This window comes from Pygocentrus nattereri, chromosome 12 (genome assembly GCF_015220715.1).
Source record: "Pygocentrus nattereri isolate fPygNat1 chromosome 12, fPygNat1.pri, whole genome shotgun sequence".
NCBI lineage: Eukaryota > Metazoa > Chordata > Actinopteri > Characiformes > Serrasalmidae > Pygocentrus > Pygocentrus nattereri.
Window position 1 is genome coordinate 16,213,989 of NC_051222.1, and position 16,936 is coordinate 16,230,924.

The 16,936-nt window shown below is 39.1% G+C and overlaps 1 protein-coding gene across 1 annotated transcript; it reads left to right on the plus strand.

Moving 5' to 3' along the window:
• Positions 1 to 142: 142 nt before the first annotated feature.
• Positions 143 to 16,906, plus strand: pcid2 (PCI domain containing 2). The gene is made up of 16 exons (XM_017701843.2): positions 143 to 358; positions 2,942 to 3,018; positions 3,677 to 3,732; positions 5,898 to 5,987; positions 6,178 to 6,251; positions 6,403 to 6,468; positions 8,079 to 8,120; positions 8,260 to 8,314; positions 10,798 to 10,901; positions 12,173 to 12,248; positions 13,000 to 13,141; positions 13,272 to 13,372; positions 13,752 to 13,825; positions 14,334 to 14,459; positions 14,613 to 14,736; positions 16,351 to 16,906. Exons 3-16 carry the CDS (start codon positions 3,697 to 3,699, stop codon positions 16,438 to 16,440), a joined length of 1,200 nt encoding a protein of 399 aa, XP_017557332.1. The 5' UTR covers positions 143 to 358; positions 2,942 to 3,018; positions 3,677 to 3,696; the 3' UTR covers positions 16,441 to 16,906.
• The last annotated feature ends 30 nt before the right edge of the window (positions 16,907 to 16,936 follow it).

The window sequence follows — 16,936 nt, forward strand, 5'->3', positions numbered from 1 at the left end:
GTTTAAGAGCAAAACTGATCAGGGACCAACATTTCAGCACCATGGAGAGAGAAACTGATCAATGGTCCGTTTTACTAAGCGTTAGGTAGCGTTATTAGTTGTAATGCAAGCATTTTAATAACGCTACCCAAATATGATCGGGGTCCGGACCACATGTCCTCCCTAACCCTAAATCCTCACCTCCTAACACTTCACCTATAAAACTGACTTGTAGCCAAGGGGTGGCCGGAGGTGGCCATTGCCACCCCAGCTTCAGCGTGGTGACCCTTCTGACCACCCCAGTCAAACAGGCGAGTGAAGCCAGCGCTCTGGGTCCTCCAGCAGTGCTGCTCTGTGGGACACATTATGCGATGCTAAGGTAAGTTAACTCTCAGAAATCAGCCGCTCCTGTTTCGGACTAACGCGGTTCTTTTTACAGTCAGATACATGCAGGTGTTGCACCTTCCCTCATACAGTGCTGAGCTTTGGATCATCAGACTCGTATATAATCTGTAGCGAAGGGAAGCCTAAATGAATAACGTCCCTGGCCTTTTTTATAAAGTTAACGCTGCGCAAAAAAAAGGATGAATTTTATTTGCTTTATTCAAATGCACCATTTCCTCGTGAATGACTAAAATATATTACATCAACACAGTTTTGTCTTTCCGTTTGTTTTTGGCCGTCGTTGTTTTGATGTATTATTTTATTCACATGGAAATGATGAACAGGTTTCGTTACTGTGTGCGGAGAAACACTGACGCATTCATTAGTATTTCATTTTAATACAGCATTGCTACTGTATTCATTCTTTTCTAAGCAATGTGCCACCACAGTGGAACCCGTTGGTCTCGCCAGGTTACCCCACTCTAGAAGTTCTAGCTACTCCCAGAATCCCACATTCTGACCTGCGCTATTTGTTTTGAGTTAAACAGCAGAAAAGTGTGCTCTGTTCTTCATTTTGAATTTGGAAATTTTCCATGTAAGTATTTGATCTGTGATATTTTATTCCTCTATTTTGTTAGCGTGTGTGTGTGTGTGTGTATTATATAGACAGTTGGATATTTCCTCTTTTTCAGACCAGAGATGGTTGTGTGTGAAAATCCCAGTAGATCAGCAGTTTCTGAAATACTCAGACCAGCCAGTCTGGCACCAACAACCACGCCACGTTCAAAGTCCCTTAAATCCCCTTTCTTCCCCCATTCTGATGCTCGGTCTGCACTTCAGCAAGTTGTCTTGACCACCTCTACATGCCTAAATCCATTGAGTTGCAGCCATGTGATTGGCTGATTAGCTATTTGTGTTAACAAGCAGTTGAATTGGTACCTAATAAAGTGGCTGGTGAGTATATATATAATATATATGTGTGTGTGTGTGTGTGTGTGTATGCGTGTGCGTGCGTGCGTGCGTGCGTGTGTGTGTGCGTGCGTGCTCACTGGGGACTTGGGTCCAGGAGAAATATCCACTTTTACACTTAGGGTCAGATTTGAGGTCAGTCCAGGGCTGATCAAAGAAAGAGCACGTGAAAAATGCATTTGCTGAGCTTCAACAGATCTCTGATGCTCGTGCAGTGTCTTTCTGGTGTGTGTTGTTTTCTTTGTCTTGTCTGTTTTTTCTCGGGATGAAAGAGCTCTAAGAGGTGCAGTATGTGCCTGTCAGAAATGCATTTTATGAATCGATGCTCTCCGCGAGATGGCACTAAGTTTTTTTTAAACAGACTTCAGCGCAGGATGTGACGTCAGGAAGTCCTCTGAGATGGTCAGGCGCTAGAGGGCGCTGTCGAGCGAGTCCGAAATGAATGGGTTTCTATGGAGCGCTTGTGTCAAAAGTGCGATTACAGCAGCGGCGCTGTCATATTTCTGAGGAGGTTACAGGACTTTGTGAGCGCGAGTGAACTCGTTAGTAACTGATCGAGGCAAAAAAGAAAACCTGATTCCTGAAGAAAACCTTAAAGATGCTGGTGATTTTTCGCTGATGTATGTAGTGCAGTAATCAAAGAACTATAAGAAGTTTAATTTAACACTTTATTCCATTCTCCCCACTCACCAAGGACTCATTATTGGCTTTGCAGTCGTGCTTTTGGTTTAGTGTGAGGAGCAGGAAGAGACCAGACTCCCCAGAAATACAAGCTACTCCCTACATGCGCTTGTTATTATTATTAGGCAGCCTGTGGCTGAATATAACGACTTATAATGCACTATTTGGGGTTTTTATATACAATACCATTTTCAAGTAAAAGTAAGATTAAACATTAGTAACAGACTACAGACATTTTGCATTATATTGATTAAAAGCTACACTTGTATAATTCAAAATCTTAAGACATTTCGCATTTATTTATTTATCCTTCCACTCGTTCATTCATTCATTAGCCATGTTATTTTATTATTAATTAGATTTTTTTTTAAAACTAATTTTTTTATTCAGCACACATTGTGCATAATGCATTATACACAAAACATAGACAGGATATTATCCGTCCAATTATAGTTGTTTATCTTTGATTTCATTTGATTTTTTTGCTAAATGTATGAGTATTGTTACTTTTAATTATCTATACTTTCTCTTAATATCATTATTTAATTATTGAATTAGTAGTTCTTGCTTTGATGCCCATACAGTGTATGAAAGGTGAAAAGTGATGTCCAAGATTTTTAAAGTTGAATTAAATATCAGCCACAACAATAAATACTACATCTATACATCTAATGTCTATAGGTGTATATATTTATATTCATGACGCTGAAACAGACCAGAGCCGGGTTTCCCAGTAGGTCCTCCGCAGTGTGTGTGTGTGTGTGTGTGTGTGCGCGTGTGCGCGTGTGCGCGTGTGTGTGTGTGTGTGTGTGTGTGTGTGTGTGTGTGTACTGTGTGAGAGGCGGACAGTACAACGCTTTTTTGATTCTCATCTTGATATTCGACACCGGTGAAAAGTAGCGAATCTGCTTTTGTGAATCCATCACAGTGGTAAACGCGGAGTCTGCCGAGCGCTGCGGCTCTGGGGCACATTTCGCGCTGAAGGAGGGATATGAGATCTTAAAGGTATTTATTTTTAAAATATTTTGTGTATCACTTGTAGGCCAAAAAACTACTCTACGCCGCAGCCTCGAGTCGAGCATTAAATGGCGCGTTTTGTTGATGTCTGCTCAGCAGAATGAGCGCGCTAAGCTAGCATATCGGCTAGCAGATGGAGCCGGTGTAGTGATACGGTTCGCTTAGTGATATAAAACAGACTTAGTGATATAAAGCAGACTTAGTGATATAAACAGACTTAGTGATATAAACAGACTTAGTGATATAAAGCAGTCTTAGTGATATAAAACAGACTTAGTGATATAAAACAGACTTAGTGATATAAAGCAGTCTTAGTGATATAAAACAGTCTTAGTGATATAAACAGACTTAGTGATATAAAGCAGTCTTAGTGATATAAAACAGACTTAGTGATATAAAACAGACTTAGTGATATAAACAGACTTAGTGATATAAAGCAGTCTTAGTGATATAAAACAGACTTAGTGATATAAACAGACTTAGTGATATAAAGCAGACTTAGTGATATAAAACAGACTTAGTGATATAAAACAGACTTAGTGATATAAAACAGACTTAATGATATAAAGCAGACTTAGTGATATAAAACAGGCGTAGTGATATAAAACAGACTTTATTGCAGCTGTTTTGTTTTGTTTTGTTGTAGTTCTGCTGTCCAGGATCAACATGGCTCACATCACGATCAATCAGTACCTCCAGCAGGTTTGTTCAGTTCGTGTACTGTAACGTCACTCAGAGCAGTGTGATGTGTAGGTTAATCCTTTACAGGGTTAGTTTTGTTCACAGTGGTGGTGATAGGAACCAGACATCTGAAGTGTTTAATGGCTGTAAAAGCTCCCTCACTGAAAGTTATTATGTGAAGGTCACAAATACGTGCCTTGATAATTTGATGACGTAGCAGTATTTTTGGCCTAAAACATATTTTTGAATCCGGTAATGGTGGAGTTACGGCATGTATCTGCTGGGCCTTCTGAGGAAAAATAGTTCCCAAAGAAATTTTTTTCCCCAAATATATCACCATTTCACTATTATCAACGTTACATGTAAATACTTGGAGGACACGTGTAGGTTAAAATGGCTACATTTGTGTCATATACATCATGTCATAAAACAAGATCTCTGGCATCTGACAGGTTGTTCATAATTGCCTCATGTAATAGCTTCCTGTGTTTTTTAGAGGCATTAAACTCTTCCTCCTATCACCAGTCACTGTGAAATATTCTGACTTGTTAAGTTTGTCTAGAACAGAACCTTTCATCTAAAAATCTGTGAAAATTATGCTGAAATGTAAAAACAGTGGTAGAATTCCACAATGAAATTAGCACGAGTGTCTGGATACTTTTGACACTTGGTGTACGTACGGTGGCATGCAAAGCTTGTGCAGCCCTGATCAAAATTGCTGTTACTGTGAATGGTTAAAGGAGTAAAAGTTGTTGTTTTGTACAAGTGAACAAAAGGAGCACCTTGCACCCCAAAAGATTTGAGCTCAGACCTTAATTAGCTTTTTAGGGCTGTGGCTGGTTAGAAAAAGCCAGTCTCAACAATTAGCAGCCATGGTCTCTAAGCAGCTGCTCTGAAAATTAATATAATTTAAAATAAAAGAGGAGGCAGTTAGAAGATGGCAAAGTGTTTTCAGGTTGCCATTTCCTTGGTTCATATTGTATTTAAGAAATGGCAGTTAACAAGAATGGTGGACGTCAGATTGAGGTCTGGAAGACCAAGAAAACTTTCCAAGATGACTGCTCATAGGATTTCTTGAAAGGCAAGTCAAGAACCCTGTTTGACTGCAAAAGACTTTTAACAGACTTTGGAGTTGTGGTGCACTGTCCTACTGTGCAGCAGCAGTTGCACAAATATGACTTTCATTAGAGGAAGTCTTTCTTGCATCTTTGCCTTTTGGACACTGAGTATTGTGGTAATCTAAACAAGCCGGATGCATTTTGGAAACATGTCCATTGGACTGATGAAGTCAAAATAAAACATTTTAGCCAAGGTGGGCAAAGATATTGAGAAAAAATGGTGCAGAATGTCATGAAAAAAATACCTCTTCATCTGTTAAGCATGGGAGTGAATCAGTCATATATTGGGAAAGAGTGAGTTCAATTAAATACCAGCAAATTCTGGAAACAAACATCACACCATCTGTAAAAATGCTGAGAAGTAAAAAAGAGAATGGCTGCTACAACAGGATAATGATCCGAAACACACCTCAAAATCCACTATATACTACCTCGAGAGGAGCAAGCTGAAGGTTTTAGCACGGCCCTCACAGTTACCCGACTTAAACATTATCGAAAATCTGTGGAGAGACCTCACAGGAGAAGTGCATGCAAGACCCCCCAAGAATATTACAGAACTGTAAGAATGGGCAAAAGAACATTCAAACAAGAATTTTGACCAGGGTGCACAAATTCTGTTGCTGCGATATACATGTACTCTACAAGTATCTCCATAGTAGCAGCTTTACAGGAGAGGACACAAACATTCTTTGTTTGTAATGTAAGTTCATGTCAAATAGTTTCATTCTAAGCAAATTTGGAGCATTTCTATTGGTCCATTCAGTCTGAACTTTTCACACAATGTAAAGGGCAGCAGTGTTTTAGGACAAAATGATTTACTTTTGATGCATAACGTGAACGTCATGATCCAAACTCCCACAGATACACACATCTGTAACATCCAAGAATTGGTCAGGATGTTTGAACCTTGTTTGCATATTGCAGCTTTCTTCAATAGCAGTACTTTAAATGTCAGGATTGCAGTAGTGAGTGACGAGTAGTGTATGGTACAGCCCTAACAGTCAGTATGGTTGATGTCTGTGCCATAGAGGCTGTATGTCGGGCTTAGTAGCAGCACTCTTTTCACAGGTGCTGGAGGCCATTGACACAAGGGATGGAGTGTTCTGTGCAGAGCTGCTGTCATTCAAACACCCACATGTAGCCAATCCCCGTTTGCAGGTACAAAAGCACAATATTTGATGTTTTATCTTATAAACCTATTAGAACAGTTCTGAAAATCAGGCTCGCACTGTGTTTGTTTAAAAAACGAAATTCTCATGTAAGCCATTTGTTAAGCAATTAATTGTTATAGAAATCCACTGCAGTCTGTGAGTAAAGTGTTCTACTTACTCTTGTTTTGTACTCCCAGCTTTCCAGTCCGGAAGACAAGTGTCAGCAGGTGCTAGAACCTCCTTATGATGAGATGGTTGCGGCACATCTCAGGTAAACTGCTTGTCTGTTCTTTCAGCCAATACTTTACTGGGCTTCTGTTCTGTTTAGGCTTTCCTTGTTCAAAATATAGATATTTTATTCTTTCTATGGCTTTCATTTTTTTACGATTCTCACAGTTGTTTTTCCTTCACTCTGTTTGCAGATGCACGTATGCTGTGGCCAACCATGACTTTGTGGAGGCGTACAAATGCCAGACAGTTGTGGTCCAATATCCTTTTTTATAACATTATTTCTGTGATGTAGCAGACAAAATGAGAAAGCAATAGAGGCATCTTGCTGGAAAAGATTGAAAGTTGGAAAAAGGACTGGTATTCAACATGTGTCTCATTTGATCCAAAGTCAAATTCCTAGGTGTATAACGATGTACATACTTTCAGGTTTAATATTTTCTATTCTGAGCTCAAGATTCATTTCAACTTTCAGTATGTGTTAAACAATTTGATTGTATACTACACAGGGCCCAGTCTCTCAAATGCATCCTAAACACGATTTTAACATGATTAGTTTACATGGCGAGGTGGTGTAATGAAATTGTACTGCTGGACATCAAGACATTTTTTGACCAATTTTCATAGAATAAGAGATGTTGGTATAAATGACGTAGAAGGGTAAGCGCCTCTTTTAGAAATGCAGGTAAAATTACAGATTAAGATGCTAAGATGCTTTTGGGAAATCCAGCCCAGATCGATTTGGCTCACAAAAAAAAAAAGTAGAAATTGTTTGTCAGACTGAACGATTACAAAGTAGCACGTACCTGTGCAGGTTACAGATCTCATACAATAGTGCAACTGAGCTATAAACAATATCATCTTCTTTCGGCTGCTCCCTTTAGGGGTCGCCACAGCGGATCATCTGCCTCCATCTTGCCCTATCCACTGCCTCCTCTACTTTTACACCAACTATCTCCATGTCCACCTTCACTGCATCCATAAACATTCTCTGAGGTCTACCTCTTCTCCTTCTGCCCGGCAGCTCCATCTCCAGCATTCTTTGACCAATATATCCACTATTCCTCCTCAACACATGTCCAAACCATCTCAACCTGGCCTCTCTGGCTTTATCTCCAAACTGCTCCACCTTCACTGTCCCTCTGATCTGCTCATTTCTAATCTTGTCCAGCCTTGTCACTCCCAACGAAAATCTCAGCATCTTCATCTCCGCCACCTCCAGCTCAGCCTCCTGTCTTTTAGACAGAGCCACAGTCTCCAAACCAAACATCATAGCAGGACGCACTACTGTCTTGTAAACCTTCCCTTTCACTCTTGCTGCTATCCTTCTGTCACACATCAGCCCTGACATCCGTCTTCACCCACTCCATCCTGCCTGCACCCTCTTCTTCACCTCTTTTCTACACTGTCCATTGCTCTGGATGGTTGACCCAAGATATTTGAAGTCATCCACCTTTACGACCTCTACCCCTTGCATCTTCACCTTTCCACCTGCCTCCCTCTCATTCACACACATGTATTCCATCTTGTCTCTACTGACCTTCATTCCTCTCCTCTCCAGTGCAAACCTCCACCTCTCCAGATATAAAAGTATAAAATGCACCAGGTGCAGGTTTCTATCATTGACAGTGTTTTATGGGAAATGGCAAAAGTGAGAGACCCTCAGAAGAGCCTGAGGGGCATAAAGGTAGAGTTTAAGTTCAGTACAGTGTTTTGAGCATGATAAATTTTTATTTCTCAATAAAGGATTGAAATCACCCTCAGTTGATGTATTTTCTTGTTCATGCCAATGATTAATACAAGCATGTATCCTAGATCTGCATGCTGTAAATACAAGCTTAAGTACCTTTGTTTTGCCTTAACATCATACATCATTTTTGAAAGCTTTTCAAGCACACAAAGAGGAGAACTGGTATGTTTCGCTCTTCAAACAAAAATGCATACTTGCAGAGCAATGTTTCAAAAGTGTGTTTTTTTTTTCCTTCTTTCAGAAATTTACAGTTGAACAGTTGTGATTATAGATACAATTGATCTCTTGTTTTGTTGTTTAGGGCTTTGCCTGTGATGTTTGCTGTAACTCTTGATCTGCGAGTATTCGCCAACAATGTAAGTTATGGTACTACAGGGGTTTAGCTTGAGGGCTTGTTTTGTTTCTGACCAGTGCTGTTGGTGCTTATGCTGTTACCCACACTTATGTAATGGATCCAGTTATTTTCAATCACGACATATCCTGCAAAATCACCTTGGTTTACCAGATCTACTGGCAAAGCTTAGATATTTATGTAAACTGGAAGTGCAGTTTGTCCCAGAGAAATCCTGCATGTGTGTGGTGTTTAGATCAGAGTACCACCCTGAGGTAAGAAATGACTCGAACACTTGTGCTGTACATCTGACATCACTAGGCAGTATCTAAAAATAATTAGCACATTATAGTTAGTAAGAATTAGTAAGAAATGACTCGAACACTTGTGCTGTACATCTGACATCACTAGGCAGTATCTAAAAATAATTAGCACAAAATAATTGAGTTTATTGCTCAAATGCCAAAGGGACACACTTACAATGATTGTGACAGCGCTTATAAGATTTACATGTTGACTGTGATGAGACAAAATTGTGTGGTTGAATTTGTGATAACAAATCCCTGTAGGCACTTACTAATAGAGAATTCAATATAGAGAATTTTACAGTGACTTTGAACGAGATGTAGTCAGTCATATTAAAAAAAGAGGAAAAAGGTTTGTGGAAAGGTAGAGTGTTGCTGCTATCATGATTTAAAATAATTCAGTAACTCAACAACAAAATAATACTCCCATTTTAACACCAACACAGGCGTTGAGCATTGGTCATTAATATTCATTACCTAATTCACCTGTTGATTTTGAATAGAAGGGACACTTAAAAAAAATACAGCAGCTGTGTGAATAGGACTTAATTACTTTGCTGCAAGTACTGTGTGGCGTAGTGTGATTACCGCTGTGTTTTAGGAGTCAAATTCCTTAGTTCTTAATTAGTGGATGTTGAAAATATTTGTGATTTTGCAGTTGATAATCTCTTCTCGCAGGTTGGATTATGATGATGCACCTCAGTTTATTCACATAGTACAAGATTCTGCCTAAGATTACAATTTCTGAGATTATGCACCACATAACTTAATCAAAGTTAGATAAGGACGTTTGTCTTTGAGTTACACTTTGAATTTAACCATAACCGTAAATGGGACTTGATGAATGATGATGTGCCTCTGGGTTTGCAGTTTAGGCCTAGATTTGGCTAAATCGTGTTTATGAAACCACCCTCTGGAGTTGATTTGCTATCCCCAGAGTAAACCTGGCCCTGGACTAATAAGGAATTTCAGTGGGGAATCACCATTGGTATTACTAGACTTACCCCAACATTGAGAAATAAAGCCCTAGCAACATACAGATAAAGTCAAAATTATTGGACCCCAAGGAGATATGGAACATGTTCCTAATATTCTGTCCAATATTTACATCATTTCTTAAACTTTACAAATGAAAACATTCATCAGTGTAAAACATTTGTTAGTGTAGCCCATTTAAAATTTTGGATTGAGGAAAAAAAAAATCGAGATTGCTCTGTTACAAATGTATTGAAATTTGGGGTGGTCAAAATTATTAGCCCCCAAGAGCATTTTTTTTCTTTTGCTTTTTAACCACACTTGAACCCCATCTGACTTGTTTGGAGCATCCAATTAGCATTGAACTCTATTAAACGGACTCCAGTGAACAACTAGTGGAATTAGAGGGCTAGATTTGGAGACGTCTTACGTTTTTTGCAACAAGTAATTTCATCTGGCCAAAAAGCAAAGAAATAAGTCTTGAACCTCAGAAAGAAGATAGTGGATGCCCATCTTAATGGGGGCGGTTTTACAGTGTCCAGTACAGCTGTACATTGCATCATCATAAAGTACAAGAAGACTCATTCTGTTACAAACAAGCAAGTGAAAGATTTCAAAGGCTTTGGAGAGGAACATAATTAGAAATATCAACAGGAACCCCCAGATCTCCTCACAGATGGTGAACTGGCCTCTTCTGAACTTGAACTGCAAATTTATTGTGGTGGGCTTTGAGGTCATCGCCCAAAGACACCTCCGTTGCTCACACAGCGGCACATCAAAGCAAGACTGAAATTTGCCTGTGATCATTTATAAACATGGGGATGAGTGTTGGAAGTCTGTTCTTTGGTCTAATGAGACAAAACGAGCTGTTCAGGCACATGGATTTTACTTTTGTTTGGTGAAGGATGGGAGAGCCCTTCAACCCTGCAAACCCAGTTAAATGTGGTGGTCATAGCATAATGCTGTGGGGATGTTCCATTCTCAGATGAAAATTTTTGGTGGCTGAAATTTTGGTAAAACCAGTCCATTAATTTTAAAACGTCTCAGAATGCAGCAGGTTAGTGAAGTTCAGGATATGGTGTAGATGTTGACTAATAGATGGAATAAGAAAGTGACTACTGTGTGCATTAAAATTCCTTCTTTGTTCTTATGCTGTACTTCTTGTGGGTGTTCAGCTGCTGTGGTCTCGTTGCTTTGTCTGAGGTGTTCTCATTGTTTGCGTGGGCAGGCAGAGCAGCAGCTGCAGAAGAAGGGCAAAGGAAAGGTGGGAGACATGCTGGAGAAAGCAGCCGAGCAGCTGATGAGCTGCTTCCGAGTGTGTGCCAGTGACAAGTGAGTACACACAGAGACACTTTACTAGGGCTGCTTCGTATAGGGCTCACCTGATTTTAATTAGAACTCAAGCTAAATTTTCAAATATTTGTCCAAACAAGACCAGATCCAAGTGTGTTCAGTCGGTTTGGCTGGCATTTTGCAGACATGTCTGGTTGCCCTTTTTGATTAAAACACACATTTTTTACGTCACAAACAAACTTTCGCTTGTGAGTTTCCTACTCACATCAATCTGTACCCACAAACACACCTACAACAAACCACTTCAGTGCTCTTTTTTAATGGATGTGAAACGACAACCTGCTATCGACAATCCAGCCTAAGAAACGTTTGCATTGCAGAATTAAATTTTGCAAAGCTGGTTATTGTAGCATTTTAGATTTTATTGATCTGTTATCTAATGACTGCTACTGTTGTCACAATGCTTTTCTGTGAGGTTTTATTCAGCATTTTGAGTGAAATGGGCTGTTCAGGTTGGTTTCAGACTCAAGACATTTCTACGGCTGTTTTCTGATTTGTGCCAAATGTCCAGGCTGTGTAAAGCTGTAGCTTCAAGACTCTACCACAAACATGTAGCCTAAAATAAGTTTCATCAACAAAGACGTTTGGATAGATTTGTATTGTTATGGAAAATGTTAAAAACGAGTAAACTGTAGCTGATTTAGGTGAACACATCATAAATTGATACAAAGCATCCGTGTCGTCTCAACTCACACACTGTTAGAACAGCACAGGAGCTACTGCTACACCAACATGTCTTATTGTAATAAATGTTTATTTAAAATATAGTTTAGAACACTATTGAAAGTAGGAATGACTGATTTTAGTTGATCTGAAGTTTACGCTGCACTGAAGTGCAAGACGAAAATAATAAGCATGCATTTTGATGGATGCGATGGACGTGTTGTGTAGCCATTGTTAGAGAAACGCTGAATACAAAAAGTGAGTCTGTTCTGTCAGGTGGACGACCTGAAACACTTCCAATGTTATTGGTTTTAGGGTGATTTTGAGTGAGTATTTGAGTACTCATTCTGACAGACCAACAAGTATTGAGGCCTGTAAAATGCCGTTCGGGCTAGTCCTAGTTCTTTCAATATTTTGGTGAATGGAGGCATTGCCATGATCGAACGAACAGCCAAGATAATGTTGAGCATTTTTAAACCACATTAACAGTTCACCAGTGTGCTTTGTAGTGATATAATCACAACATTGTACTTATACACTGTACATATGCACAGACATCAGTCCATTTGCATCTCTGTCTTTAACAGTCGCGCTGGCATTGATGATTCCAAGAAATGGGGGATGTTGTTCCTCATCAACCAGCTGTTCAAGATCTATTTCAAGGTAAGAGGCGACATATTGATATTGTAGCATATTGCAATCAATGTGTATGTTGCTGACTTGATACCGACTTTAAAAGTCACTGAGTTCAAGTTTTCCTCCTACCCCAAATGTGGTAAAACAGTGAAGATGTGTGGTGTCCTATTTGGTTATGTACTGGAGCTATGATGCTAATGTAGCTAACAAGTAATGAAAGCTTAAAGCCATCTGAATACATGCCTACATCATCATCATCATCATCACACAATTTCAGTCTAATTTCAGATAGACTTGCTAATGTGGTTACTGAGACTGTTTGTTTGATATTTTAGATAACAGTATATCACGCAGTGTCATAAAATGGTGCATGTTAATGATTACTAGTTGGGAAATCTAACCTTCCATCTGATATTTCTAATGATGTTCCTCTCCAAAGCCTTTGAAATCTTCCACTTGCTTGTTTGTAACAGAATGTGTCTTCTTGTAGTTTATGATGATGCAATGTACAGCTGTTCTGGACACTGTAAAACCGCCCCCATTAAGATCTCCAGTAAAAGGTCTTTTTTTGGGCTAAACTATATCAGAATCACACCAGTTATCTCTCTGGTATTACATATCACAACCTTACGGTTGCAAAACCTCCTGAGAATCTCCTGAGAAGTTTTTACTCTTAGACCACAATCTCTGGAGTCCACATGAGGGTAGTTGGGCAGTTAGTTTCTTTATTTAAATATTGTCTAACAGGATGCCTGATGTCTGATGTTTGTCTCTCCAGATCAATAAGCTGCATCTCTGTAAGCCTCTAATCCGGGCCATTGACAGCTCCAACCTGAAGGACGACTATAGCATGGCCCAGAGAGTCACTTACAAGTACTACGTGGGCCGCAAGGCAATGTTTGACAGCAACTTCAAACTGGGTTAGAGTCACAGCTCAAATCTTACTTCTTTCCGCGAAGCCCGCTATTAAAACTTCTGCAGGTGATACTGACCTGTCTTCTGTCAAGTATATGGCCTTCACTCCATTTTACTGTGTGTATGTGTTCTCAGCGGAAGAGTACCTGTCCTTCTCCTTCCAGCACAGCCATCGCTCCTGCCAGAGAAACAAGCGGCTCATCCTCATCTACCTTCTGCCTGTCAAGATGCTGCTAGTAAGCAATACATACAGTCATACTTACATAAGTACTATATTGGGAAGTGTTTGCAGCATATGTGTGAAATCACAGTATAGCAAACAGCCATGTTGTTTGCATGTATTACATACACACTACACCAGTGGTCTTCTGCAGAGCCTTGTTCCAACCCCAATTTGCCACACCTGCTTCAGCTAATCGACTTCCTCCCAGGTTTTTGATTGGCTACATGTATCAGAGTTTAGTAAGGAGCAGGGCAGCTTATTGGATAGAGGTTGAAATACTGCAAGTTTGAAGACCACTGCATATAACTGTTATGTTTCCACACACACGTTTTTATTCCTGCAACGTATGAGTTGCTGCCGATGCTTAATGTAGGCATGATTCTGTTTTACAGGGCCACATGCCAACGACCCAACTGCTCAAGAAATATGACTTAATGCAGTTCACAGATGTTACCAAGGCAGTGAGGTCTGATTGCTTTCTACACTTACATATGATTCAAAAATTTGTGCAAATTTTTGGAAGCCCTTTTCAGACTGGATTGTTTTACTGGGTCCTGTGATGCTGTGTGTAATGTATTTGGCCTGTACAGGATAAACTTTGTGTAACTTTTCTAGAATTACTCCACATAGACTGGATTGAAACATGAAAACCCAAAGTAACAAAAACCACACAGTGATCAGCTCTGTGGATTACATAACCATGTAATCAATTCAAACAGGACTATTATTACTGAGCCCGGAGTCAAAAGTTACAGAAGGTATTTCTGTCTGGAATTATTCATTTTCGTCCGAAGACTAAGGACATTGCACATTTATACTGGAAATTGATTTATAATAAAATCACAGATCTCATTGCCATTCACTTAAATTGCAGTACCTTCACAGGTAAAACTAATCAAAACTTAACAGGATCTAAGATAGTCACCATATTATAGGAGACCACTATTGTTTGCTTTGTTTTTATCTTCTGCTAGTGAGGGCAACCTGTTGTTGTTGAATGAAGCTCTAGCCAAGCATGAGACGTTCTTCATCCGCTGCGGTATCTTCCTCATCCTTGAGAAGCTGAAGATCATCACCTACAGGAACCTTTTCAAGAAAGTGTAAGTAGACCTTATAAACAGACGATGTCTTTGAAATAACCCAGATCTTTACTGTTTATTACGCTGGTTCTAACCAGAATAAATAGGAAAGGGCAAATTTCATGATTTAATTTTTTATTTATTTATTTTTTTTAATGCTCTTTCTCTCTTTAGGTATCTTCTGCTAAAGACACACCAGCTCCCTCTTGATGCATTCTTGGTGGCGCTGAAGATGATGCAGGTGGAGGAGGTTGACATTGACGAAGTTCAGTGCATCCTGGCCAATCTCATATACATGGTGAGATATACATGGACAACACATGACAAACATCCCACACAAACACAGTAAGATGTGCTTGATGTGTCTACTGTTTGGCCTCTTCCATTATCTCATTTTCTTTGGCTTTATAATATTCATATTTCCTTGTGCCTACACTCTCATTTTGTCAGAAACTTAACAGCACTGCATCCAGTTTAATCTTTTTATACTCAGAATGTTTGTAGCTTGCAGTAAATACAAGCAAAGTGAACAACAAAGTACAAATAATTCTATACTGTAAATTAAAAAAATATTTCTTCTCATATTGTTGAACTTTTTCTGGTAGACCTCAATTTAAGGCCATAATCACTATTAAATTCATAATGTTGGACCCAAAAAGCAGAAAGTCTGGTACGCTGCTGGTGAGAAAGTAGGCTGCTATGCTAAAAAAAAAAAAAAAACCCTCTATTTTTCAATTTATTTTTACTGCATTCGTAACTCAGAAATTAATGTTATATGTCCTTTTAATACTAATCCGGGTAGATGTAGTCCCAATTTCATCCATCCATCCATCCATTTTCTAAGCCGCTTCTCCGTCAGGGTCAGGGTCCCAATTTCAACTTTTTATAAATGTTTATGGATTTTCATTACCAGATAGGTACATGAAGAATTTCAAATGTATCCTAAATAAGTGCATTCCTTATTTTGACAGCTGTCATTTTGGCTCTGTGGCTGCCACAAATTCTGAAAATGGGGTTAAAAACATATGAAGTGGACCACATAAGATTCAACCAATCAGGACAAAGGCGCTTGTCTACTTGCCTATCAGATTGCACTTCCACAGCATGTAGTGGGGAGTCATAGACTAGCCATTCAGCTAGTGAGTTACAGAAGTGGGTTCGTTCTGATGAGACCCACTGAAACTTCTTCAAAGAATGTTCAAAGAAGTAATGGCAAATGAAATGGTGCAATGAATTGCAGTTTCCCCCCTAACCAATAAAGGCTAAAACTGCTAAACAAACTGAAAAAAAAAGAATATGAAGAATATGAGTGGTATAGAGCATCAGCATGGCTTCCCAGTGCTGAACAGATAAAGGGAATTTGAATGGCATGAAGAGCGATGCTAACCTTACTCTACTGAATTGGTCATTATTTTCCTTAATATAACTGCAGTTGGCTTACTAAGCTAGCTAAGAAAATGAGCTACAGATATTAGCTCATCTAAAAATAACGAAATGACGATAAGGCTGACGTGTGGTAGTTCATGTTCGCTGACTGATTAGCTGTGGCAGTGTCTCCTTGTGTGCCCATGCTTTCTGTGTTATAGCACAACAGTGTTGTGGTAGTAACCTTTTGTGTTATCTTTGTAGAAGGCCTTGCATGTTAGATTAACTACTGATATAATAAGGAAGTGACCGTGGAATCAACAAGTGAATTTCACGAACAGTTTCATGAGAAAGAATGTCACTGTAGGCCTTCCTAGATATGTGGGGACAAACACTGAGGGGAGAGGCTGTTTGTGTTTGGCTGTTGGGTTTCCTAAGGGCTAATTTGGACTAACCATCAGTTAAATTTTTTCATGTGTCTGTAAAGATATCCTAACCATGTTCTTATAGTTAATGTATATTGTTTGTATTGTTTTCTCTCACTTAGGGTCACATCAAAGGTTACATCTCACACCAGCACCAAAAGTTGGTTGTCAGTAAGCAGAACCCTTTCCCTCCATTGTCCTCTGTGTCTTAAACTGCATCGCTTTGAAAAGTCTGAACCTGGAACAACAATCCTCTACTAACGTTGACTGCTGCATTCATCACATATTCCTGATATTACTGTCATTTTGACCTCCTAATTACAATTTTTTTTTTTTTTGCAAATTCATAAAAGTTGATGGCTATGACTAAAAACTATGATAACAGTGGGCTGATATTATGTGTCTGTCAGTTACTTCCATTTCCAAAAATTTTCTTTTTGACAAATATTTAAAGGTGAAAAGATTTACCAGCTGCTCACTTAAAGCAGCATTTCCAGTTTAGAAAGAAATTAAGCTCTGTACAATTTAGCAGGTGATTTGAATGGACTACTTGAATGCAGCAGTTAGACACTTGCATTCTTGTTGCTACACAGCATAGCTTTTCCAGATGGTGTATTTTACTCCTTTGAGGTTTTTTTTATTATTGGTTATGTAAAATAAATGTGTCATTATTTTGTACAACTTGTCAGTGTTTAATAATGTGTTTGT